This window comes from Triturus cristatus, chromosome 9 (assembly GCF_964204655.1).
Source record: "Triturus cristatus chromosome 9, aTriCri1.1, whole genome shotgun sequence".
NCBI classification, from domain to species: Eukaryota; Metazoa; Chordata; class Amphibia; order Caudata; family Salamandridae; genus Triturus; species Triturus cristatus.
This window is the reverse complement of record NC_140592.1, coordinates 259,334,639-259,359,760: the sequence shown is the minus strand read 5'-3', so window position 1 is coordinate 259,359,760 and position 25,122 is coordinate 259,334,639. Positions and strand designations below refer to the sequence as shown.

The 25,122-nt window shown below is 41.1% G+C and overlaps 1 protein-coding gene across 1 annotated transcript in view; it reads left to right on the top strand.

The window, feature by feature from the left end:
• Window positions 1-25,122, top strand: part of LOC146797709 (sodium- and chloride-dependent GABA transporter 3) — a 929,762-nt gene that overhangs the window by 524,519 nt on the left and 380,121 nt on the right. The window contains exon 7 of the mRNA XM_085624875.1: window positions 13,653-13,787. Within this exon, the coding sequence (XP_085481001.1) occupies window positions 13,653-13,787 (135 nt within the window). The remainder of the gene's footprint in view (window positions 1-13,652; window positions 13,788-25,122) is intronic.

Sequence of the window (25,122 nt, the reverse complement as noted above, 5' to 3'; positions counted from 1 at the left end):
CCTTCTGATTCTACCAGCCCCCCTTCCCGCCTTAGATCCCGGAGGCAGAGTGTCTGTTCGATTGCTAGTTGGAACATTGCTGGACATTCCTCTAAGATCACTTGTCCAGGATGGGTTGAATTTATTAACACTTTTAACATTTTATGTTTTCAGGAAACCTGGTGTGTTGACCCAATCAATTACAATGGCTTTGTTTCTTATAACCTACCAGCTGAGGCCTCATCATCGGGTAGAGCTAAGGGTGGGTTATTGGTTATGATTGCTGTAGATATACCTGTCAAAGTCAAAAAACATGTGTTGGTTGGTACACATTCCCAGATTTTATGGCTTCAACAGGAGCAGGACAGGAATATGCTTTTAATTAATTTTTATAACAATGTCTTTGACAACTCAAGGTACCAGGTTGTACTTGCATTAGAATCTGCTATGGAAGACATAGTAACTAAATTTGATATTGTTTTTGATATCATCTGGGTGGGAGACTTCAATATAATGGTGTGTCCTCTTGCCACCCAAAGGGTTTGCGGCCTTATTGATTTTTGGGGGGATGGTGTCCTCCATTTCCCTCACAACTCATACGGTAATTCTTTGAACAAAATCTTAACAACATATGACATGGAAATATTGGCTAACCAGACTAATAACTCAGGCGAAGTTGTCCCCACTTACACGGGAAGGAACGCCAATACAGTGATTGATTTTATTTGTTTATCATCCGGTATCGCTCCAAGGTGTTCTACCCCCGTGGTTGTAGACAACATGATTAGCGACCACAACTGCATTACTGCCGAGTTAACTTTATGGAAGGAACGATCTGTGCCTGCCCCATGTACTATTACCAATATTGAGCCCCACCGCCCTAACGGTATTCGTATTAGATGGAAAGGCAATAAAGCGGACATTCAGTCCAATGCCATTGTGTCAAAGTGCCTTACAGAAATAGTTACTATATTAGAACGTGAGGAGGGAAATGCTGAAATCTTGCATACTTTTACCAATCTTAATCTAATTATAAACAGCAACTTCACTGTATCGCATAAGGGTACGAAACACCAGCCCAAGGGATGGTTTGACCACGCCTGCACTATCGCACTTAAAAGACTCAAAATAGCATTGTCAGATAAGAAGAGAGATATCGGAACCATCAGGGAATTACGAGGGATTTATCAGACGGCTATCAAGTCTAGGAAAACTGAACTAAGACAAGAGGCTTGGGAAAAATTAGATCAAGCAGCCTCTACAGCGGATTCTTCTCTATTTTGGGCAACAGTAAACAGCCCTTTTTTGAAGGATGAAAAGATCCCAGAATTAACAGCTAATGTTAGTTCGGAGAGCTGGGTCACCCATTTCTCCCAGATTTTTGATTCGACCAGAACCGGAGAATCCCATGACGACAGATGGCCTGTTATATCCTTGGACATTACTATTGCCGAAGTGTGGGATAGTATTAAATCCAGCAAGGGTGGGAAGGCCCAGGGACCTGATGGGGTCCCTATTGATGTATACAAAACAGTACCTGAACTATGGGACCCACTGCTTACAAAAGTTTTTAATACTGCCGTACGTTCTGGGGTTCCACATACCTGGGAAGAATCCATTATCGTACCGATTTTCAAGAAAGGAGACAGGGGGGATGCAAAGAATTACCGCCCAATATCCCTCCTGGACTCCTCGGTGAAAGTCATGAGCCGGGTACTCATGGTCAGGTTAGAAGAATTGGCCGAGTCCAATAATATCCTTGCTGATTCCCAATACGGCTTCAGGCGGGGCAGAGGAACATTAGAACAATGCCTCAACCTTGATTTAATCATAGGCAAATATACCAAGGCAAAAAAAGGATCTCTTTATCTCTGCTTCGCAGACCTGAGTAGTGCTTTTGATATGGTGGATCACAGTATCCTATGGACCACGCTATTGGAAATTGGGGCTCCAGTGGCAATTGTTTACTTTCTAGCGAGACTTTATGCCAAATTAAATTCTAGTGTCCGCTACGGCCAGGCCGGGGAGTGTACCCCCAAGTTTAGGGTTAGACGGGGAATTAGGCAAGGGTGTGTGCTTGCCCCTTTGCTTTTTATCCTTTTTATTAACAAAGTGGACGCAGTTCTAAAAGAGATTGCGGCTGACGCACCAAAAATAAAAGATTTCAGCGTCCCCGTACTCCTCTACGCGGACGACGCTGTAATTTTGTCTAGGACCCCTATTGGCCTACACCGTCTGATGGACAGGTTCCTGCTGTTCATCAACGATAGAAAGCTGTTGATCAACAAGACTAAAACCTACATTATGGAGTGCGGGGCGGTATGTAAAAAACCTCATGCTTACTTTATAGAAGGTCATAAGGTGTCAACAGTGGACTCTTTTAATTATCTCGGCATCACTTTTTCTAATTCAGGCAGCTGGACTAGGGAGATTAATAATGTCCAGGCTAGGATGGCAAAAAGCTCGCATGGGGTGTTCAAATTCGCTAAAAACATTGGAGATAAACGGATCAAAGATATGTTGACGATATTTCAAATGAGATGTTTATCTGTGGCCCTTTATGGAGCCGGAGTGTGGGGGCATACCAAGACAGGGAACCTGCAAGTAGAGGAAAACCTCTTTCTAAAAAGGTTGTTGTGTCTACCTAAATCTGCCACAAATGATTTGGTTCATAGAGAACTAGGTATCTCCCACCTCTCAGACTTACTGGCACTAAGGCCCTTAATGTTGTGGCGTTCTGTATGGTTAAAAGAAGAGACCTCCCTAAGCAGAGCAATTATTGGAGATTGTCTCTCCATTGATGGCCATATGAAAATTCCTTGGATTAAATATGTCATTAATTGTTACTTCGAGATTTATGGTATCAGTCTTAAAGACGACTGTAACGCCTCCTCCAGTCTGTCTAAAAAAGTGATGAAATCAGTTTTTACGAATTTTATACTAGAGCAAAGGGAAAGTACTAGTAGTAATTTAATTACATGTATGTTTTATAGTAGATTTTGCGAAGATGAGGGTTTTCAGTTATATCTGAGTCTAGTCACTCGACCCTCCCATAGGTACGTTATCACCAGATTAAGGTTTGGGATAGTTCATCATCTGGTGGCTTACCCGTGTATTAAAAAACACCCGGTAGGCCCATGCCCATGCGATAACGTATCAGCTCAAAGCACCATGCACTTTCTTTTGTCATGTAACCTTTATGATAATTACCGTTGAGCCTATCTCAAACCCATCTTTTTAAAATATGGAGTAAGGAACAGAAAAGATGCTATGAAGCTGCTTTTTAAACCACATCCTGATGTATGCTTTTTTACTGCAACCTTCCTCCTATTAGCTATCAAAGTAAGGCCTGGTATGCTCTTTTAATTATTTATATTCTTAAATCATGTAACCTGTCTACATTTTAACCATGTATTGTTTGATGTATTTGATGTGTATTTGTTTTGCTTTTATGGACTTGTGTTTTAAGCTCCGAATAAAGCCTTATGAAAATGAAAATGAAATGACTAGATGCCAGACACGGTAGGGAGTACCCTAGTAGGCTTGTAGTGGGGTATTGTAGATGTGGAAAAAAGGGGGGGGGAAGGAAAAGGGAGACAAAATGGGACAACCAAGTAGTTATTAAAAACAAGAATGTGTGGCTCAGTCGACAAGGATAACAACTGGTTAGCTTCACTTATGATGGTACGTATATTTAAATGTTATCCTAGGCAGGTAGTTTACATTTGTAGAATTTCATTTTGACCAGGTGGTTGACTGGCTGTGAGTAGATGTAAAGCTCTTCTGTGGTCAATTTTGGCAGTGAGAAGAGCATATGCTAAATGCAATGGACATGTGAACGTGCAGGTCCGTGCATTATTAAAAATGGGTGAAGCAAGAACGGATGGCCTCTTGTAGGAAACCAGTATGAGCCAGTGCATTAACGTAAGTGCACCCATGTTTTACGGTTCATGCAGAAGAAATACGTGCCTGTACTAGTACAGTATTGTGGATTTTTCATGTATAGCAGGTCGTTAGTGGTAGTTGCTTGTTAAAACACCACATAACAGAAGAAGGACATGTGTGAACAGAGCGAAAAGCGCAAGTTGGTAGGCATCACTTGCCAGAGTGCCGGGGGCGTCAAGACTGAATGCTCATATCAATGCGGGCTATATCAGAATTTATCGCATGTGAAAATAATGACAAAACCACATAGTTGCTGAATACGTGGTAACATCGTGCATAGTGGCCAATATAAATTCGGGCTAATTCGAATTGGTGACAGTACCGTACAGTGAATAATTACTGCATGCCTCACCCCTAGTGCAGGAGCTTTGGGTTGACGGGGAGGCAGAGCACTTCGTTGCACTAGAGCTGTGGGAGAAAGTAAGCATTTGATCAAGATAACACACAATGGTTGTTGCTTACCAGGACGGTGGGTGTCAAAGGATACTTACTACTGGAGGCAGACAACTTTCGTTCATCCTACCCTTTGCTTCGGGCCCCGTACCAGATACTTTTGGGTTCCGGCTTTTATTCGAGCACTTGAGGCGTGCATAGGCTAGTACGCCAATTGCGGTGGCCATTTTGGACAGGAATTCGTAAGCTTTATTGAGACAAACTTGGAGAACACTCTGTTTGGAGTCTGAGAAATGTGTTGGGCAAAAAGGGCGCTATGGTTCGTTGTAACAAATGAGAATATGTGAAACCTAGTCTCGCATTTATGAACTACGTGTAGGCAGGTGTTGTAATTGTTGCCATTAATGAACCAATGGCGATGTGTGCTGAATAGTTCGTACAAGCACCCAGGTAGAAAGATGGGAGGGCCACTTGTGTAGAACTTAGTGTGGGCTAAGCCATTGTAAGCCAGGAGAGAATATATGGGTCTTAGAATTAGATTCTTGTTATCAAAGACATTCATGTGGGAACGGTTACTGTGGGCTACCAGAACCAATTACTTATTGTGTCTTGTTTGCTGTGCGAAAAGTAGGAAATCAAGGGGACCCACACACCAACATGCCCACAGATGAGTGGAGATGTAGCCTGCTAAAGCCTCAGGGGGCATTAGCTGGGTGTATGTTGAGGCGCTAGCCTGTAAGTGATTGTTGGCACCAATAAATTTAAGTTGGACTAGTTGGGGTTGGTCACATAGTGGATGGATAACCCGGGGTACTAGAAGAATATATGGATGGTGGGTGTAATAATCTCCAGGGATTCAGTTCCACCCACGGGATATCGTCGTTGAGACCCTTGATGTGCACTTTGAGTTTAAACACCCAACATTGTTCCTTCCTGAACAATGCTTCTTTTGTGATGTTGGGGAAGGATTCCAGGATGGTCCATTGTAGGTCGTTTGGGGTATGGTTCTCTTCAACATAGTGTGCACACATCTTAGTGTTGGCCTTTCTACATCTGATGTTGCTTCTATGTTCTGTGATTCTTGTTATACTGGGTGGGTAGTCATCGCTATGTACTGCAGGTGACAGGGGCAGTTTATTAGATAGACGCAGTTGCGTGTGTTGCAGTTAGTGTGCCTGTTTTGCTTCCATGTCCAGTTGTCAGTGGAATGGTCTTAGTTGGTCGAGTGAGGGGACAGATGATACATTGTCCACAGGGATAGTGGCCCGTGACCGGTGGAAGATTCCAAATTCTGTTAAGAGCTGATGGTGTATTCCTTTTTGTTCTAGTATTGATCAATAGATCTTTGATGTTTGAGGTACGTTTGAAACCAAACCTTAGCTTGCTCAACAACAGTTCTCCTATCTGAAGTATTTTCCAATGTTTGTTGATTACCTTTTTTAACATGTTAGATTCTGATGTATACGTTGTAACACATGTGATGAGGTCAGACTTAGGTTTGTCATGTGTTTAGAGTAGGGCCGACCTGTGTGTGTTGCGGGCTCTTTTCTGGGCACTTTGGACTGTGCATAATGGGTATTGTCTCTTAGCTAGGTGTGTACTCAGTTCTGTCGCCTGTCTTTTGTAATCATCCACATGGCTACAGTTTCTTCGTATGCGCAAAAACTGGCCATATGGTAGGTTCTCTCTGAGAGCCTTAGGGTGGAAACTTTGGTAGAGTAATGGGCAGTGGCTGTCAGTGGGTATTTTGTAGGTAATGGTGTCTAGTCTATCATGTTTTTGATGGATGAGGTGCATTTGGTAATGGTTTCAATAATCCCTGAGGTGCTTGTCTACTGGGTTAACCTTTAATGCATAGTGTGCAGGTTGCTGCATACTGTCTTATGTGAGTCGCCATGTCAGGGCACCAAAAAGGCCACAAAAAATACTGCCTAATAAAAAATCTATGGTCTTTTTAAATGCCCTTATGGCCAGCCATTGGATCATCATGACAGCCCCCTTACACCTTCTTCTGAAGATCCTTTTTGGGTAAATATAGAGCATTCTCAAAGTACGGAAGGCCATTCTTTATCTTTCTTCTAGAATCTTCATTTGCCCAAATCTCTATATTCTTAGATTAATAGACTTCTTGTATTTCTTTGGTATAGTCAGCAAACTGAGTGGCACAAACTATCTTATCTGCGGGAATGATTGGTTCTTCTTGATAAATCTTCGCATTCATAGACAAGTTTATTTGTGACAGAGCAACTGCTTTACCATTCTTTACACCTGGCTTGTATGTTATCACAAAGTTAAAATCTGAGAAGTATAATGACCACCGTAGTTGTCGAGGAGTAATTGTCTTGGCTGACTTCAAAAATGGAAGGTTGCGATGATCCATAAATACAGTCACTACATGTTTTGCTCCAAGCAGATAATGCCTCCAATCTTGAAACACATGTTTCAATGCCAACAGCTCCTTATCAGCAATGGAATAATTCACCTCTGGTGCAGACAACTTTCGAGATTGAAAAGCCACTGGACGCAATTGACCGGTTAATTTGTTTCTTTGGGAAAGCACTCCTCCTGTTGCTAAATGTGAAACATCGGTCTCAACATAAGAACCCTACGCAGGATTTGGATGCATCAAAACAGGAGCAGTGGTAAAGGTTTCCTTCAGAAAACAAAAGGCTTGTTCCGCCTCTTCTGTCCCTAAATATTTTACTCCTTTCTTCAGTAACTGAGTAATGGGGCTGACCTTGGCTGGAAAAATTGGGTATAAAGCGTCAGTAAAAATTGGTGAATCCAATAAAACTCTGGACTTCTTCTCATTCTTTGGAGTGGACCAATCTTTTATGACTTCCCCTTTGGACATATCCATTGCCACTCCTTCTGCAGACAAAACAAACCCTAAAAATTCCACTTGCTCAGTGTGAAATGAGCACTTTCCTAATTACACATAGAGATGATTTTCGAGCAACCTTTACAAGATCACTCTGATGTGTTTCACAAGATCTCCATGTTCTCAGAAAAGATTACGATGTCATCTATGTATACAACTGCCACTCGATCCATAATTTCTTGCAGGACATCGTTCACTAGGTACTGAGAGGCTGCTGGAGCGTTACACAAACTATATGGCATAACTTGGTATTCAAAGAGGCCATATTTGGTTCGGAAGGCAGTCTTCCACTCATTACTTTCAGAAACTCTTACTAAGTGATATGCTTCCCTCAAGTCCAGCTTAGTGTAAATCTTCGCTCCTTTCACTTGATCCAACAATTGCGAAATTAGAGGCAAAGGATATCGATTTTTTACAGTAACCTGATTCAAGGCTCTGTAGTCTATGCAGGTGCGGAGACTCCCATCTTCTTTGAAATAAAAAACAGCAGAGATGAAACCGGGGATTGGGAAGGACGAATAAATTCATTCTTCTAATAATTATCCAAATACGTCTTGAGGTACTGATTTTCTGCCTCTGTAAGTGCATAGATGCGACTGCAAGGAAGGATTGCTCCAGGCTCTAATTCAATCTTGCAGTAGTACTCTCGATGAGGTGGAAGTTTCTCTGCATTTTTCTAGTCAAAGACACTGGCCAAGTCTAGGTACCCTTTTGGAATTTTTTTCAACTCCATGACACAGATCGTATTAGTGAGGTGGGCTAGTTCAGAGGCTGGTGAACCTTCTGATCCAGTTCTCTTGCCATGAAAACAATTCTTCTTACAATAATCAGAAGACATCTCTACAGTGCGTCTTTCCCAATCAATCTTCGAATTATGTTTCGTCAACCAAGGCAAACCAAGAATTAGCTGAAATTGAGCAGCATCAATTAGATTGAATCTTAAAAACTCTTGATGATCCTGCAATCCCAACAACTCTATGGTTTCAGTCTCCTGGGTAATGGGACCAGACGCTAGATTCAATCCGTCTACTACTCTCACCACTTCAAAATGTTTCTTCTTGATGGCACGAATTCTTATTTCTTCGGCATATTTGAGGTCGCAAAAATTGCCAGTAGCTCCAGAGTCAATCATGACAGACACCTTAACTTCCATCGATCCAAATCTTGCCATTAGGGACACAATTAAATGCGGAGCAGCAGACTGTAGCGTGTTAGCAACTTGCTGGATTTCTGGAATTGACTCTTTTTTTCCAACCAGGGCAACTCCTCCTACTTATGGGATCTGTCTTTTAACCCCAAATTTGTTTTAGGACTTTTTGGGCAATCATTCACAAACTGCCCGAAAATACCACAGTACATGCACAAATTCATTGACCTTCTCTTTTCTCGTTCTTCTTTAGAAAGAGGTCCTCTTATGGAACCTATCGGCATGGGTTCTTCACCAAGTTGTGACTCTGACTTGTTATTTTCTTTCTTTATTCTATCCAACCGAGGAACAAATGGACTAAATTCTCTTCTCCTCTCGGATTTTCTTTCAAAAAGACAATGCTCTATTTGTAACACCAAATCAATTAGCTCTGAAATTTCTTGTGGTCTTTTTGGAATTCGGACCAAGGCGTCTTTGAGCTCATCTTCGTGTCCCAATAAAAACTTGCAGAACGTTTACTCTCAGGCCACTCTGTTTCCACAATTAGCTTATTAAACTGAGTAATACAAGCAATGAGATCACAATTTCTCAAAAATTCTTTTTGGAATCATTCAAAATCATATAAGACCAGGTCATTACGAGAAATCAAGGTCATAGACCATGCACCAGCATCACCACTTAAATAAGACAGCATGAATGCTACTTCGAAACTGATCTTCAATGAACACCACAGATCTACATAAAAATTGTAAGGAGCATTGTGTTAAGAACACTTGCGCTGTAGGTGGATCCCCACTATATCTTTCTGGATTAGCCAAAGAAACTTTAGGGGAAACAAAATGTATTACTTGAGTTGCTACCTTAGATGCTGAATTTTTACCCGCATCTACACTATTTGATAAAGGAGAAGTTCCTTCCACAATTTCCTCTATTCTACACTTAATTAAATGAGTTTCTTGTTGGGACCTTTTAATTTCCTCTCTCCACCCTTTATTCTCTTTTGCTGTCTGGGTTGATTGAATTTATAAACTTTCTAAAACTCCAGCCAAGGCCTTTAAATCCAACCCCTCTGCCATCACGGCTCAGGTGGAAATAATTTCAGTGGCACTTCAATCTGTCAAGAGCACCTTATCTGATTCCACAGGAGTCAGAGATGGTCCCAGTGCCCCTCCACAATTGCTCCCAACAACAGCAAATCTCTTGGTAAGAGCAACTGCAGAGGGGAAGGGGGAGTGGATAGAAAAAGAGACTGCCTTGCTGCGAAGGTTTTCTGGAATCTTCTATACCTCTGTCTACTCTGCTTTTGGCTTGATCACTGTACCTGCATAGGGGAAATAATATACATTCATTCCTCAATCTACTTTTCAAATTCAAGTTATAACCTAATACATTTTAATATATATATGTATATACATCACTTAATACTCAATTTACCAAAAGACTAAAAGGCAATTGTTTCTCTCTTATATGAAGATAATTAAACTGTAATTTTTGCGTAGAAAGATATGGTTGAATTATTAGTTCAAAAATATTGTATTAGTCTTTTTCACATTTTCGAAGAGATCACTTTTCAAAGTCTATATTCTTTTTTTAAGAAATCCTCTGCTCATCACAAATGATAATTAGTATTCTCTTACCCTGTAGAAGCAGGAATCACGTTCAAGACAAACTGCTGAGACACTACCTGAATCTTCTCTCAGAAAATGTGACTGATATTCTAAATAGCGAGGGCTAAAATTCTATACTGTTTGACTTTTTCTTTCAGGAAATTAATTTTACAGACTTTTGCTCGAGCTCAAGATTATATTTGATAACTTTAGTTTAATGGAGCTTGAAGAGCATTATATATCGGTAAATGATTTACAAAAGAAAGTGTCACTCAAAAGTCTTATGAAACACTTTAAAAAAATATCGGAAACACTATCCAAAAGCGCTACACAAGTGCGGAATCAGGACGCTACTTTTTCCTTGTACAATTCGTCCAATTCTTCTCACAAAATCTTGCGCTGAGGTGAGACGCTATCGACTCATCACAAACCTCAGTTGAAGTGCACCGTTTTCCAGTCGGAGCATGTGCATTGTGTTCTCTGTCCTTTACGCGACAAACACACTAGACTGCTGACCCTTATTCTGAACATGCGCATCTTTTCCTGAATTCTTCGCTGCAGAATTCTTCAGAATTAATAGACAATGTTTTAGGGTCTTTCTAGAATCGAGATGAAATCTTTCCAAATGAGGATACTTGGCTGCCTTTCTGAGATTATCACATCTCCGATTTTGATTATTCAAAGTGCAGGCACTAATCACTGAGTTCCTGGCATTAGCTCTATGGGTGACTGAGGGTGTGCGAGTGGCTGTATGGGTGTAGGAGTGGATATATCAGTGACTGTATTGGTGAGTGACAACATATATATACATACATATATATGGATGTATGTCAATACATCGCGCACCATTCCATCGCGTGCGTTTACCACGCGTATTTTACATCGCAAAGTCCATAACATCATCACCTTTAACATCGAACGTTGTTGCAACGTCAGTGCGTTGATTGCTATTGGGCAGTACATAACTTCGCAGACCACGAAATCGCACGTCCTGACAACGTGTTTTTTGTGTCCCCCCTCCCCCCCCCCCGTCGCTAATTGTTCTCTTTTTATTTTTCCCAATTTTTACGTTTCTTTTGCTGGCAATTACATTTTTGAGGCACAGTATTTTCTATGGGAACTCAAACTGGCACTGTACATGATTTATGACCTGATTCTTTAAACATGGCTAGTTTTTCTTTTCAAACCGAGTTCATGTACGTAATGGAACGACAGAGGTATTTTTAAATAATTTTATTACAGCTGGCAGTGCAGTGTCTGGTTTGCTCCTGCGCAGTGCAGTGTACAGATAGTACAGAACAGCAGAGATTGTTTTAATGTGACGCTGTCTACCAAGTGACAGGTTGTCGCTATCACTAATGTTCTCAGCCTCTCCTCTGCTGAAAGTAAACAATCGCGGATCCGTTTGCTGTCTTATGCTTCTGTCCTGCTCTTTTTACAAGTTGTATTTCAAATTATGATTTGCATGCGGAAGTGCAACTGTTTTAACAGACAGTAGAGCAGTGTGGCTTCAGCTAGAAATAGCATTTGCTATGAAGTTTACAATACAAAAACATGCCTGTGCTTCTTAGAGGAGGCAAAACCTGCACACGATTGCAATGCAGTGAAAAAGTGATTACACATGTATTTACATGCAGTGTGCAAACGTGCGCACCGCATCTAATTCACACTCTGATATTTATTGACCAGGTTAGCACAGCTGTGGTGTGAATGTAGTTATCGGAAGTCTTTCGATGTAAATATGACCTGCCCGGTCTATTTTACTAGTTGCAAATGTGCATGCGTGCACGCACACAGAGACACACTTTTCCCTACCCCCCCTCGCTTTCATAGCTGGTAAAGAATACATCTTGTAATATTACTTCCCCATCCCCCCCCCCCCCAAGAGGTTAGTTCGGACCTGGTCTACAGACTCCCGCATCTCTGCAAGTGAATAGTATAAAACCAGGGTAACATCGTAGTAATTCGGCACCAGAATGCCAATAAACCACTATTGTTGTGCGAAATAAGACTGGGGATTTACAAAGAATTCCATCTCTGGTTTCCTGATAAATGTGTCACGTAAGGTGTTAACCGCCTGCGTGACTCGTTTTTTATCTTTATCATCACATTTATCATTTTTGAACAGTTGCAGAACTAATTGCTTTCTGTTCATGACCAAACGTACCCGTTTTTAATTTGCGTCCAACCATGCACCCTTCATCCATCCACCCTCTCACCCATCCATCCACCCATCATTCATCCCCGCCTTCCATCATTCATCCATCCAGCCATCCATCCACCCCTCATTCATCCCCGCCCTCCATCATTCATCCATCATTCATCCATCCACCCATCATTCATCCCTGCCCTCCATCATTCATCCATCCAGCCATCATCCATGCACCCATTGATGGACATCATGGACATCACGAAGCAGCTTTATTAATAATTATACAGCTTACAATAATGACAGTGTTAATTAATTTTTAATGTGCACGTGTGCCGAATAGCTAGCAATGATGACATTGCGCGGTATTAATCCAACTTGATTTGGTGACGTGCTGAATAGCAAGCAATGATGACATTGCGCGGTATGAATACAACGTGCGATTTACGTTATTTGTAGTTTTATTGAGCGTTTGCAGTCAGCGCGGTATTAATGAATGCATTACAAACAATTCAGGAAACGCGCGTGACGGTATTAATACAATGCAAACAATTCAGTCCTTCAATGCAAACAGAACGCATTAAGAATTTCAGTCACATCACATTAACGAGACTTATGTTACATCGCATTAATGCATGAGCGGTTGACTTTCAGTTACATCGTCATGTTGCCTTTTATTTGTACACTAAACGCGCATCCAGAACAATGATGACATTGCGTGGTATGAATACAACGTGCAATTTACTTTATTTGTAGTTTTTTCAGTCAGCATGGTATTAATTAATACATTACAAAGAAGAGATTGACTTTCAGTCACGCATCCAGAACATCGCATTAACAAAGGAATGCAAAGGAATGATGACATTAACGCATGAGCGGTATTAATACATCACATTAACGTTGACATCGTAATGTTGCGTTGTTGTGGCTTACGTTGCTATGCCTTACGATGTAACCGTGTACGCGTTGCTGTGCCTTACGATGTAAACGTTAATGCGATCTTCTAAATGCGTTGTAATGTTCTCGCGAACTGATCACTTCGTTGTGATGGGTGTTCACCATATATATATATATATATCTATGCATGTATGTATCCTGGGGAGCTCTCTTCATTGGCCTGCTGTTGGGGTCAGCCCACTTTAGCCATTGGCTAACCTCACTGTGAGCGATTACATTCTGTTCTTCCACAAGGAGTACATCCGCACACAAACTAGTTCCAATCAGTTCCAGGAACTCCTAAAGCAATGCTTGCTTTTGAGACCAAAAGAACATTTTTACTTTTATCCAAAATGTGAATTTTTTTATAACCCTGATAACACAATTGCTCATTCAACAATATTTTTTTACGGATAAAGTGACTAAACAAAACAAGCATTCACATTGAAAAAAGACAGGCAGCCAACACCAGACCTATTGGCTTTGCCAATGCTTGTTTGATTAAAGTACCGTCAGTGAGATTAACAAATGCCTCAAGAGGGAAAAGATTAACTAGAGATGCTTCAACTTGTTAAAGTATTCTGACTGATCCTTTTCATCTCCTCCCATTGACAGGTTGTATATGTGACTGCAACATTTCCATATGTAATGCTGCTGGTACTATTGGTTCGTGGAGTAACGTTACCTGGAGCTTCAGATGGAATCAAATTCTACCTGTATCCAGACCTCTCGCGGCTGTCTGACCCTCAGGTAGGACAAAGAAGATAGCTTTATAATTCTGAAAGATGGAAAGGATCTCACATTACTAAGTGATCATATATTAATTGTATTTTCACTTTTTATTGATATTTGCAGCAGAGATAAATATTATAATAGTGTTACCGCATTATAAATAGTTGCGCGCACAACAAATGATATTCATGTTTTAAAAATGTTGTATGATTTATTATTCAGTTTGCATAAGGTATATATTTTCTAATTTGAAATCAGGAAATTATTGTAATTTGAATGTATAATCTGTGCAATATAATTTTTTGCATGATACATAGTTTATAGATTGCAATGCTACATCCAAAAGGCTAGTGTTTGTTGAGACCCTGTGTCACAACTGTAATTGTATTGGAAATCATTCCATCATGCTGGTCGTTTAATGGCAATGGAACCTTAATGGTCTTTCATTTAAGATCAAATAGTAAGGCTTGCATATATGAATGTCATTGATAATGTGACAGGCAAAAAGTATACAGTACCTTCATAGTCTTAGGAATTTGAGAATAAACGAGACATTAAACTAAAATAATTATGTGTCTCAATGAGGAAACATTTATTTCCACACATTAAAAAGTATGCTTCAGTAGTTGTCGTGGGTTTGTCTCTGCAAATCATCTAAATTGTAACACTGTTTCTTATGTATTTAATGCATAAAGGTCAGAAAATAAGAAGTTGAGAAAATTGTTGTGCAAATAAAAAAAAATAACACCTTTCTCTAAGTTTTGTTTCCTACCACAGCAGTTTAACTGCTTTGCTGCATGAATTAGTGTGATCAGTACATTCAAAGAAAATAGTTTGGGTGGTATTCAGTGGCTGAATATGGCGTCACTGGTATTCTTGCCCCGTAATGACAGCTCTGAAGCTTTTAACAGAACTCTTTTCACTTGATCTCCGGTCATAGATCTTAGGTTTTCAGGAACCCTAGAGCAATGAGAACTGCATAGTGTTACTACTTGTGACTATAATTGTTAGTGCCTGAATCCATAAACTAGGTTAGAGTTGCAGGTTATTTGTGGTATTTAAGAGCCTAACAGGTTGCCTGTTCATTCTACTTATATAATTTGAATGGAGAGGTTCTCTCATCAGTATTGGGCATCATCCAGAAGAAGTTTGAACATAATATGCCATACCGTATTTGGGTGTTTCAACCACCTCTGGTACATATGAGGTTACCAGTTCCACTGAGGATGTATCACCCATTTACACACCTCAGGTGAGGTAACGCATGACAATGGGTGAAATTAAGGAAGTTACTTCAAACCCTGTCTTAGGCAAGGAAAGCCCTCAAATTATGTCTACATTGATGTTTTTCCCTTCATATGAAAAAACCCTTTTAAGTAGTCGAAGCTGGCTTCCCTGGGGCATAATACCAGACTTGCCCTCTTCTGTGTTTGCTCCATAGTGGAGCATACACCTAATAGGTATTTGAAAACCAAGAGAGCATGTCTTTTGCCAGATGAGCTCCTTAAAAAAATCTCTGGTGTCTAATTGGGGCATCAAATCCCCATAGCCACAATAATATTGTACCACTGTTTCTACACGGGTGATCAACTCACATGGCTTCATGATTGGGGATAAGCCCTTTTCAACCTTAGTTCTCAATGGAGCTGACATCTGGGTGGTTCATAAATGAATTAGGAATGGTGAACAATGTGCTGGGGCTTGAGTGCCACAGTTTATTGTCTTTTTTCAAGCAACAAGGATTTTGTTGCAGGCCATAAGGAGGATGTGACCTCGACAGCCTCAGCACTGAAAACAGTGTTACATTACATTCACCTGCCATGGTGAAAAAAAGCAAGGTGCCGTGAATATATTTATTCAAGGGTAGAAGATTTCTACTCTACAATTCTGGTCTCTAGGTTTAGGGGCCCCTTGTGGATCTCAACAAGATTTGTGACTATTTTTGACAGTATGATCCATATCATACTAACACGTAATCATGGCAAAGAAGGAACTACATGTCCCAGCTGCCCTGCAAACGACCCACCAATGTAGAACTACACATCACATTGAGTCATGACGTGATACAACATACTTCAATATGTCGCATGCCAGCCTGAAAAAGCTGACAATCAGGGCAGGACTGGGAACCCAAAGCAACCATGGCAATTTTCTGGGAAAAGCCCCTGGGGAAGTACTGCTTGTCCTCAGGAGGCTGGAAATGCTTGCTTGCTGTTTTTGTTACTTGGGACTGATATTGCAGCCTTGCTGCAAAACCGCCCCCCAGCAATAAAACCAGCCCCACCGCTTCAAAACCGGCACCCACCCTTCCAGTCTCCTGCGGAAACACCTGATGCCTGGTATGGCCTGTCTGGCCCTTCTGGCAATACCATCTCTCTGTCACAAGCGAGATCGGCTGGTATGAGGGACGTAATAGGTACTCTAGCAGCCGCTCTACCTTCACGGACTAAGTACTTGCTTTCTTATTATTTTGGGGGGGGTGTGCCTAGACTCCTCCACAATATGTGTCAGGAATATATCTACCTCTACAATAAATCACATCTTCAAAACCACGAGGGATTCCAACAACTTGCCTAGCTTTGTGTGATACTTTAGCTACATCTGCTAATGAACCTTATATTTCCACCACTACAAAGAAATTGAAAAAAGTTGCATTCAACATTTTACTAAACCTCTCTCTAACTTAAAAATTGACAATACTTCTTATACAAAGAATGTAACTATATCTTTTTCAAAATCCAGGGTATTGAAGCATGAACCATCTGGTCTTCCATCGTGAGCATTGGAGAATGTATTTTCCAATTCATTTTCTTATAAATGAGTAACTTTCAATACTTCATATATAAAGTGTGTGAGAAGCCCACCCCAACCAGGCCATGGAATAATGCACAACCCTAATTAGGGTAAGAACAGACACATCAGCATGCTTGAGAATTCTCACAAATTCTCACTCTGAAATGCATGTCAAGTTTGTGTGCATTTTTGCAGTTCCACCCTACACGTCACATGTGCTGTGCATCAAGACATTTGGAGCACTGCCACACACACGTGTAGGATGGTTGTGCAATTTCGTAATCATGTCTTTTGTACACTAGGTCACAAAGCTGTAACAAGGAAAGGTAGGAATTTCCTGTCGTGCCTAAGAGACAACTATACGAATAGAACTGAAGATATGGCTCCTTTGACAGCCTGAGGCATGTCCTTAATCAAATTCTTGGCCCTTTGGGCAGGCAGAAACATGTTGGCATATTTTAAGGATGGTGGGGTCATAGTACTCTGAGACATTCAATGATCTGTTTATTTTTAATCATACCTAAGGTACCACAAAAATAAATCAAGGATACCTCTATGGTATACTTTAAGCCCACCTTCTTCCCATGGTGGGATGAGGTGGCTAATGATGAAGCATGCCACATGACGTGGGTAAGACCACCTCGTCCAAATCGTGTTGTGGCCCACAAATTTCTACCCTATAAATAGATTCACCACACCTTGCGATTTTCATGTTTTGCTCTAGGAGGGTGTGTATTGTCTATTCCTCCTTTTCATCTCAAGATGATTCCAGTTCTAGCAAAACTGATAAAATGGCAGCCATGTGTATGGTCAGTGGTGGATGAAGGTGAGGTACATGTGATGGCTTTTCCATTCACCATATGTGGAGAGGAAAGTTGCACATGTAAGGACCCAAGGTAAAACAATCTGCTTGAGGAGACCAAGGGCCACTAAACTGGGATCTCTCAGTGAGAGCTTCAATTGTCTGCTGACATAGAAAGTGACTTATTGTGACTCATCTGGGTAAATAAGTTGATGAATTTCGTGTGGGGGAGGTATGCATGCAAGTGATTATTGGTGTGCCAGGTGCATATTGTTACCGCTGAATTGACATGTGACTGGTCCTTTGTTACTGTGATATCAACTGGACATACAGGTTCACTTTCAATGTTTAGTCATTGTGTTTCAAGGTCTACAGTAATTCTGTTTGGATCAGAAAAGCTTTGTCATGTCACAGCCAACTGTGGGAGGCATTTGTGTGGACCAGGATGAGAACAGCTTTTGATGTTACTCCTTGGATATTGATATAGTGAGGTGCCGCCATGTTTGACGAGAAATACTAACATACATCAGCTGTAGGTGAAGTCATGGTAGTAGCAGTGCTTTCAATGGCTTTATAGACCATTGAGCTCCTAAATGAGAGACTCCATAATTCATCATCCTCTTCAAACTAGATAGAAATTAAGTTTAAAATTAAATTCCTGTGCACATATTATGGTGTCCGAGGCTTTTTGGCACAACGTGAATCCGCTTTAGCTGCCTGCCTTGAAGAATGTATTAAAAAACATAAATAAAGCTAACAACATATATGCCTACATAAATAGACTTTGGGTCAGCCCTCTTCATCCACGGGTTCCTACACCTTTTCTAAGTGTGCCTGCATACCTGCTTGTCTTACCGGTAGAAAAACATCTGTTCTATTCTGTTACAAACATATGCAATGACTACTTTGTGGAAGCATAGGACCATTAGATTTTATTTTTTTTATTTTTGTGGCATATGTTTGAAATTAAATATATATAAAAAACATAACGATGAAAAAAAAAATTCTTAGTTTTCTTTGTTAATGGGTTTTGATATTCCCTTCTAAAATGTGCCTTTGGCTAACCCATCACTTCCTTTGCTTTTTATGAAAGCAGTTACCTGGTTTGGAACTTCAGCTTGCTCAGCAGTGGGTATTGGTGGGGTGCATGGTATGTAGTGCCGTTTGGCCTTGATGGCTCAATTTCATTTGCCACATTTGCACCATTCATTCTCTTTCATAACATAACAGGTGTATTTGTAAAGCACATGATTACCCATAGGTGTCCTGGCGCTGAATAACAGATGTTTATTGTTACCCAACTTAATGGTACTCATTTTATCGACCACTGATGGATGAAAGGCTGAGTGACCCGCCGGGATTTGAACCTGTGACCATGAGGTTGAACACAGGCCCATGCAAGTGGCTGCTTTAGTCCACTGAGCCACCAGACCCGGCTTGTCTTTCAGTTAGAGGGCGCAGAATCATGTGGTACAAAAAGTAACATAACTACAAAAGTATTTGCAAAGCAATAGAGTAAACTCCTCCATTCCAGATATTTTCAGTGCATCCTTGTCGCACTCCAGACTGACCGAATCTCTTCCGATGCACCATTCACCCCTCGTACCTAAAGGGTGACATCTACTTCGCGAGACCGGACCCTCTCTACTAAGCCTGGCACCTATAGGCCATCTATAAGTTTGAGTTTTTGCACAAATCTTTGGAACCGACAGAAAGTCGCCCATTCATTGCTTCAAGTGCCATCTGGCAGGAATATGTGAATTAAATGGGAATGTCATAGACTTGCTTCACCCCTGATGACCTGGTTGCCAGATATTCTTTTCTTTTTGCAAATCTGAAGAGATTCAATGTTAGATCTTTCTCAGAATTACAAAAATGACATGATTATTTTCATTGTATAGCACCTCACTTTTCACAGTAAAAATATCTATAGATCTGTAAATTGTTTTCGTCATTTACTAATACATATTATTTGTAGTCTGTTACAAATACAGTTATGCACACAAACAGTTAAAATAAAAACATATAAAATCTCAATATATTCAGTCCTGGCTGTATGAAATGGCTTGGTTGGCCGCCAAATACTAAACTCTGAGAAGATGCTTATTCACTGCTTTGGCTAAATTGAGGAATCACTCTATTATTAAAAAAATGGATCCCTCTAACAAGGTCCTTAGTAATAGTCCAGGGAAGGCTAACGACATAAGCAGAACACACATACAGTAAATCTATATATTACACATATTAAACATCGGTTACAGACACATTTTACCCATTTTTACCAATCCAAGAAAATTGCTGAAAATGAGTGTTCTATTCATGACCAAAACGACATAGGTGACATAATCAACTTAACAATTGACTTTAGCACCTCATTTTTTTTCTCTCAGCATAATAAAATAGGAAGCTACAGAATTACTCTCTCATTTAGAGTTATTGATATCAGCTCACTGGAACTGGCAGTCTCCCTTCTGCAAACTGTCTTTACATGCAAAGTACAAGTAAGTCCGCCCCAAAAAGACAATGTATATTTCATCACATTTGATTTTGAGACACAGGATTTTTTTTAAGATTTATAATTTCACTACTTCAGACATTGTTATACCCTGTCCATCTAAGGCCAATTTTGTTGACCACGGGTCAATTAAATTCATTACTCCTCCCTCAAGGGTATTATTAAAAACAAACCAACGGTCCTCCCTTATGTCAGTGCCTGTTTTAGATTTGGAAGATAGGGCTGAGTCTCCTATCATTTTCCAAAAGCACTTCTTTTTACATGTCTAATAATATACAGCATTTACATTCCTATTGCGTGCTTTGCCTTAGATGTAGACCACTTACACTGTATTGATGTTAATACCATATTTTTTTAATATTTGAGAAAAACATTTCTTGGAAAACTTCCTGAACCTGCATGCATACATCTCACAGCCTTAAAAAATGCAAGTGCATCAGTCTCACACAAACCAAAAGTGAAGGGTGTCTCCCAATACAAGTAGTCAAAATGCTCTACTCCTTAGTGCTCATTGGGCACATTACATGTGTTCCTATAGATTCCTCATCCTTATACTAATCATGTGGAATGCTTCCTCATCGTGTTCTCACCTGGTGAGGTACTCACCACCAGGTAGGCTCAACCTCACAGTGGGAGGGAGCATTTTGATATTCTCAACATTCTTAGTGGAATCGTAGGGCAGAAAACATTTAAAAAATCTCCAGAGAACCCTAACTCAATTCTTTAACAAAAGGGACCCTGTGATATGGTTAAAAGCATAACATAACACAAAGAGGCATTTACTGAGCCAATGTGTTTGTTTTAGGTAGAAAGGTTCTATCTGCTGTGCAAGATGTTCGGATTTCACCAGGACCTCTAAGAGATGAAGTTCACAGAGCTAGGATGAGAAGTCCCCACTGAGCATTGATCCATATGTGACCTTTGATCCCAGCAAGCCCCCACATTTCCTCCCATGAGGCCTGGATTATCTGCCCTACCATGATTCTTGAAGTGGATAATCTCAATTTTTCAATCAACTCATCCCGTATAATGGGGTTGGGTAACTATCTATTGCTCTTGAATGCAAGCTGTGCAGATGCATAATTCCATCTCCGTATAGGTAAAATGTGTACCGCTCTGTATATAGAATATAAAAAATTACCCAACAAGGACTTATGACTAAATGCATAATTTAGAGGAAAAGTGGTAAAAATGTGTTGAGCAATGTCATGTAAAAAGTTTGAGGATTTAAAGAATATAAAAGAGCGCACAGCTTATTTTAGTATCAAGAAATAAACATTTTTTTGGTATGGACTATATTTTTGACCAATGCTATTGCTGGGCTTCTTCTCCCATATGCATATGAAAGAAACTGGTGAAGAATTTAAAGATTATTCAATGGAAGATGTAAGTGGACGAGGGATACGCAGGAAATAAATCTTGTAAATCATGAAGATTTGCACTGCCCATAACATCTCTGCCTTCAACTCTTTTCAAATGTGTCAAAGAATGGCAGGGGAGCAATGTTCCGAATTTTTGAACTTCGCTCCTAAATGTATGTGTCTTCCTCCATTCCAAGATTTTTATTTGCATTGTGTTAGATCTGGGGGTCTCTAGTTGGCAGGGTAGGTACCACTGTCCAAGTAGGGACCCTTGCTTCTAGTCAGGGAAAGGGGGATACACTGTTAAGATAACCTCTGCTCACCCTCTAGGTAGCTTGGCCTGAGCAGTCTAGGCTATCAAAGGCAATGTCTAAAGGATTTGTACCAACACTCACAGTACCACAGTGAAAAAACACCACAGATTTACTCCACACCAGTTTTAGAAAAATAAGGTATCTTTACTAAAAACTTCACAAGACCAAATACTACAGACAAACCAACATATAATTCAAAAAGGTTACTTTAAAGATAGTTCAAGAGTTTGCAGAAAGTACTCCAGGATGTAAAAGTCAGTGTCTTGCACAATGCGACTCTCAATGCACAAAATGCGATACTTTCGTGCCCAACAGTACCTGTAGTTGCGATAAGGTTCCCAAAAGCTATAACAAGGAAGATGGCAAAGGCGATGCGATACTCCTGAGATCCTGGGGAGGCTTTGCAGCAGCCCTGCTTCACGCAGCAGAGGTGGATGCGCCGGCTCCGATCTGTAGGGGGAGGATGCGATGACTTTGGCTTTCGTTGCGTAGGTTTCTTAGGGGGAAGCTTCACGCACAGGTTCGATGCGACACGCTTCGATGTGGCACGATGCGCAGCGCAGCGTTGACTTCCGGCACCGCAACTCTCGATGCGCCACGGAACGGGACTCTGCGTCGACGCACACGATGACTGGAGACTTTTCACGCACCGGCAGTGGTGCGGCCCGCAAACTGGTTCTGCGACGACCCTCGCAATGTCAGGAATCTTCACGCTTCGGGACGATGCTCGACGCACTCGGCGATGCGGGGACCCTGCGTGTTGCGATGGTGCCGCGATGAAATTTTCCACGCACTCTCGTTCTTGCGACACGCAATCCGATGATGCGTTGGGTACCAGTTACTCTTTTCACGCTTCTGCTTCCCAGCTCCCAAAACACAGCAAAACGACCTCCTGAGGCCCCAAGACTGGGAAACACTCCAAGGCAGGTCAGAACTCTCTCAGCAGAGTTCCAGGGGAGCTGGTGGTGAAGTCCTTTTGTTCCTGGGACTTCTTAACAGGGAGCCAGCTCTTCTCAGTCCCTTGGAGATCAGAATCAAAAGAAGGGGACACAGCAAAGTCCTTCCCCTCTCCTTGGCAGCAAAGCAAAACAGCAAGCAGGCAGTCTTCTCCTCTTCAGTCCTTTTCAGCTTTCTCCTTGGCAGAGGTTTCTTCTTAGTTCCAAAGTGATCTAAAGTTTAGGTGTCTGGGGTCCTCTTCTTATACCCCTCCAAGTCTTTGTCTCTCTTTGTTCCAGTGGGGGGATTCCCCTGCTCAAACCGGTTCCTGGGTGTGCTCTGCTCTGGAGCACCTGGTTCCTTTCAGAGTGAGGGGCAGGGTCGTTAGACGCTCAGCAGGAGGTGGAGCCTTCTTTGTGCCAGCAGAGGCAGAGTCCTCAGCCTGGCCAGCAGGGGGTGGAGCCAGCTTTGTGCTGGCAGGGGCAGCCCTATTCAAACCCAGGGACTACTCCTCCAACCCATCTAAAGCAGATCTCCCTATTCACCCTGCTGCTGACTCATCCAGGCTCCTGGAGCCACCTAGCCCATCACATGACACCAGTCAGCCAACCAGCACACAGGCACACAGGAAGGTTAAACAGGAGAATAGCTACTTTCTAAAAAGTGCTATTCTCACACAGTGAATTTAAAAACCATCTTGCTAAAAAGATGTATAATTAAATTCTGAACACAAAGATACCAAACTTGGATTTTTTATCTTGCCCTTATGGGAAGATAGGCATGTAAACAGCCTTCCCCATTCTATCCTATGGGCAAGATAGCCTCTCAGCAGTGAAAAACGAAAATGGCTGTAATTCACTACCAGGGCATGTTACACACCTCAGTACATGCCCTACCTTTCAGATACACTGCACCCAGCCCAGGGGGGTACCTAGGGCCACCATAGGGATGCCTGACATGTACAGAAAGGGAAGGATAAGGCCTGGCCAGTGGGTGCACTGGCCAGGTCCACATGGCAGTCCTGGACTGCACATAGGCACTGCAAGCAGGCCTAAGACATCATTTTAGCGCTACTCCTGTGGGTGGCACAATTAGTGCTGCAGCCCACTAGTAGCATTTGAATCACCAGCCCTGGCACACGCAGTGCACTTTACTAGGGGCTAACAGGTGAAACAAATATACCAATCATGGATAACCAATCAATATGACAATTTACCAAGGGAGCACTTGCACTTTGACACTGATCAGCAGTGGCAAAGTGCCCAAAGCATCTAAACCAGCAAAAACGAAATCCAGCACAGCATCAAAAATACAGGTGGTAGAGGCAAAAAGTCAGGGGTAACCACGCCAAAGATGCCAGGTCTAACACATTGCAAAATATTTTCCACAGCACTGCGAGACAATGTTTATTCTAATGATACCCAGAAATAAAAAAAACTGCAGGTTTCTCTTTTGCAGAATTTTATTGCCAGTTAAAAATATATGCATACTTTTTCAACGCAAGTTTAACTTTTGCAAAATAATGTAAACCATACAATATAGGAGCTCTCGAATATATCCGTAGAAGTCTCATAAACGTGCTAATTTACAGAATTGAAACCAGAAGAACCGAAAGGTTCCAAAATTGATCAAATTAAGTGATGACAGGTGAATAAGTCCCTCTCCCTCAGTTACAACATCTGCAAATAATTTTCAGCAAGAAAATGCCATTAATCCGAAGCCCAATTTTGAAGAGCAATATATATGGGAAAGTTGACCTTGACTATAGCTCAAACATTCTCAGCTTTCAAAGAACCCGAGCTTTAATGAGCATTTTCTACCGCGGGAATATGGGTCACATTTCAGCTTTTTATTTAATTCCACAGAACTAACAGAATGCGATGAATGAGAAGCTATTGAGTCTTTTACTAAAGCTATCATTAGATTGGAGGTTAGATTAGACCTTAAAAATGACGAATAAAGTGACATTTTTATGGCAGAGTTCGTGTATTTTGTCCAAGGACACTCTGAAACATGTAGGACATTTATATTAACAGATCACTTTTCGCAAACTTCATTTGAAAAACGTCGGGACTCTCTGCATCTATAACTTTAAATAAATGGGCTAAACTGTGATTCATCGTCGATGATTTTGCAACGGGGGTCATTTTTGTCTCCTGATTAGCTTTAGAGTCTAGTTGAAGCTTCCTCCACACTTTCTGCATATGTATCTCTTCTTGCATCTCACCTAGTCCTCGTAAAATAAAAACATCTTACATGAAATGCAGTTCGAAAAACAAATGAAGCACAAATTTAAGTCACTGAAAAATCCACATTTGTGAGGTTGCTCTCAAACATTTGGTCAGCTGATCATAATGTATCTTCTGCATCTACAGAATTGTTTTTTATCTCCTAACCACTCGGAGCTGTGGATATTGGGGCGAGCTGGAAACTGGCATTGCCAGTATGCTCTACATACTGTGGTAATGTAAAAGCCATCATGACAGAAATGTTGTACATATGGAGGGATGGTGGGGCTTGGCATTGCAATGGTCCTATGACGATAGAGTGGAAACTCTCATGGTCATAATTATTTACATTTAAAAACATGCATAAAATAGTTTCGACGTGATGCATAGTGGGACATTGTGGT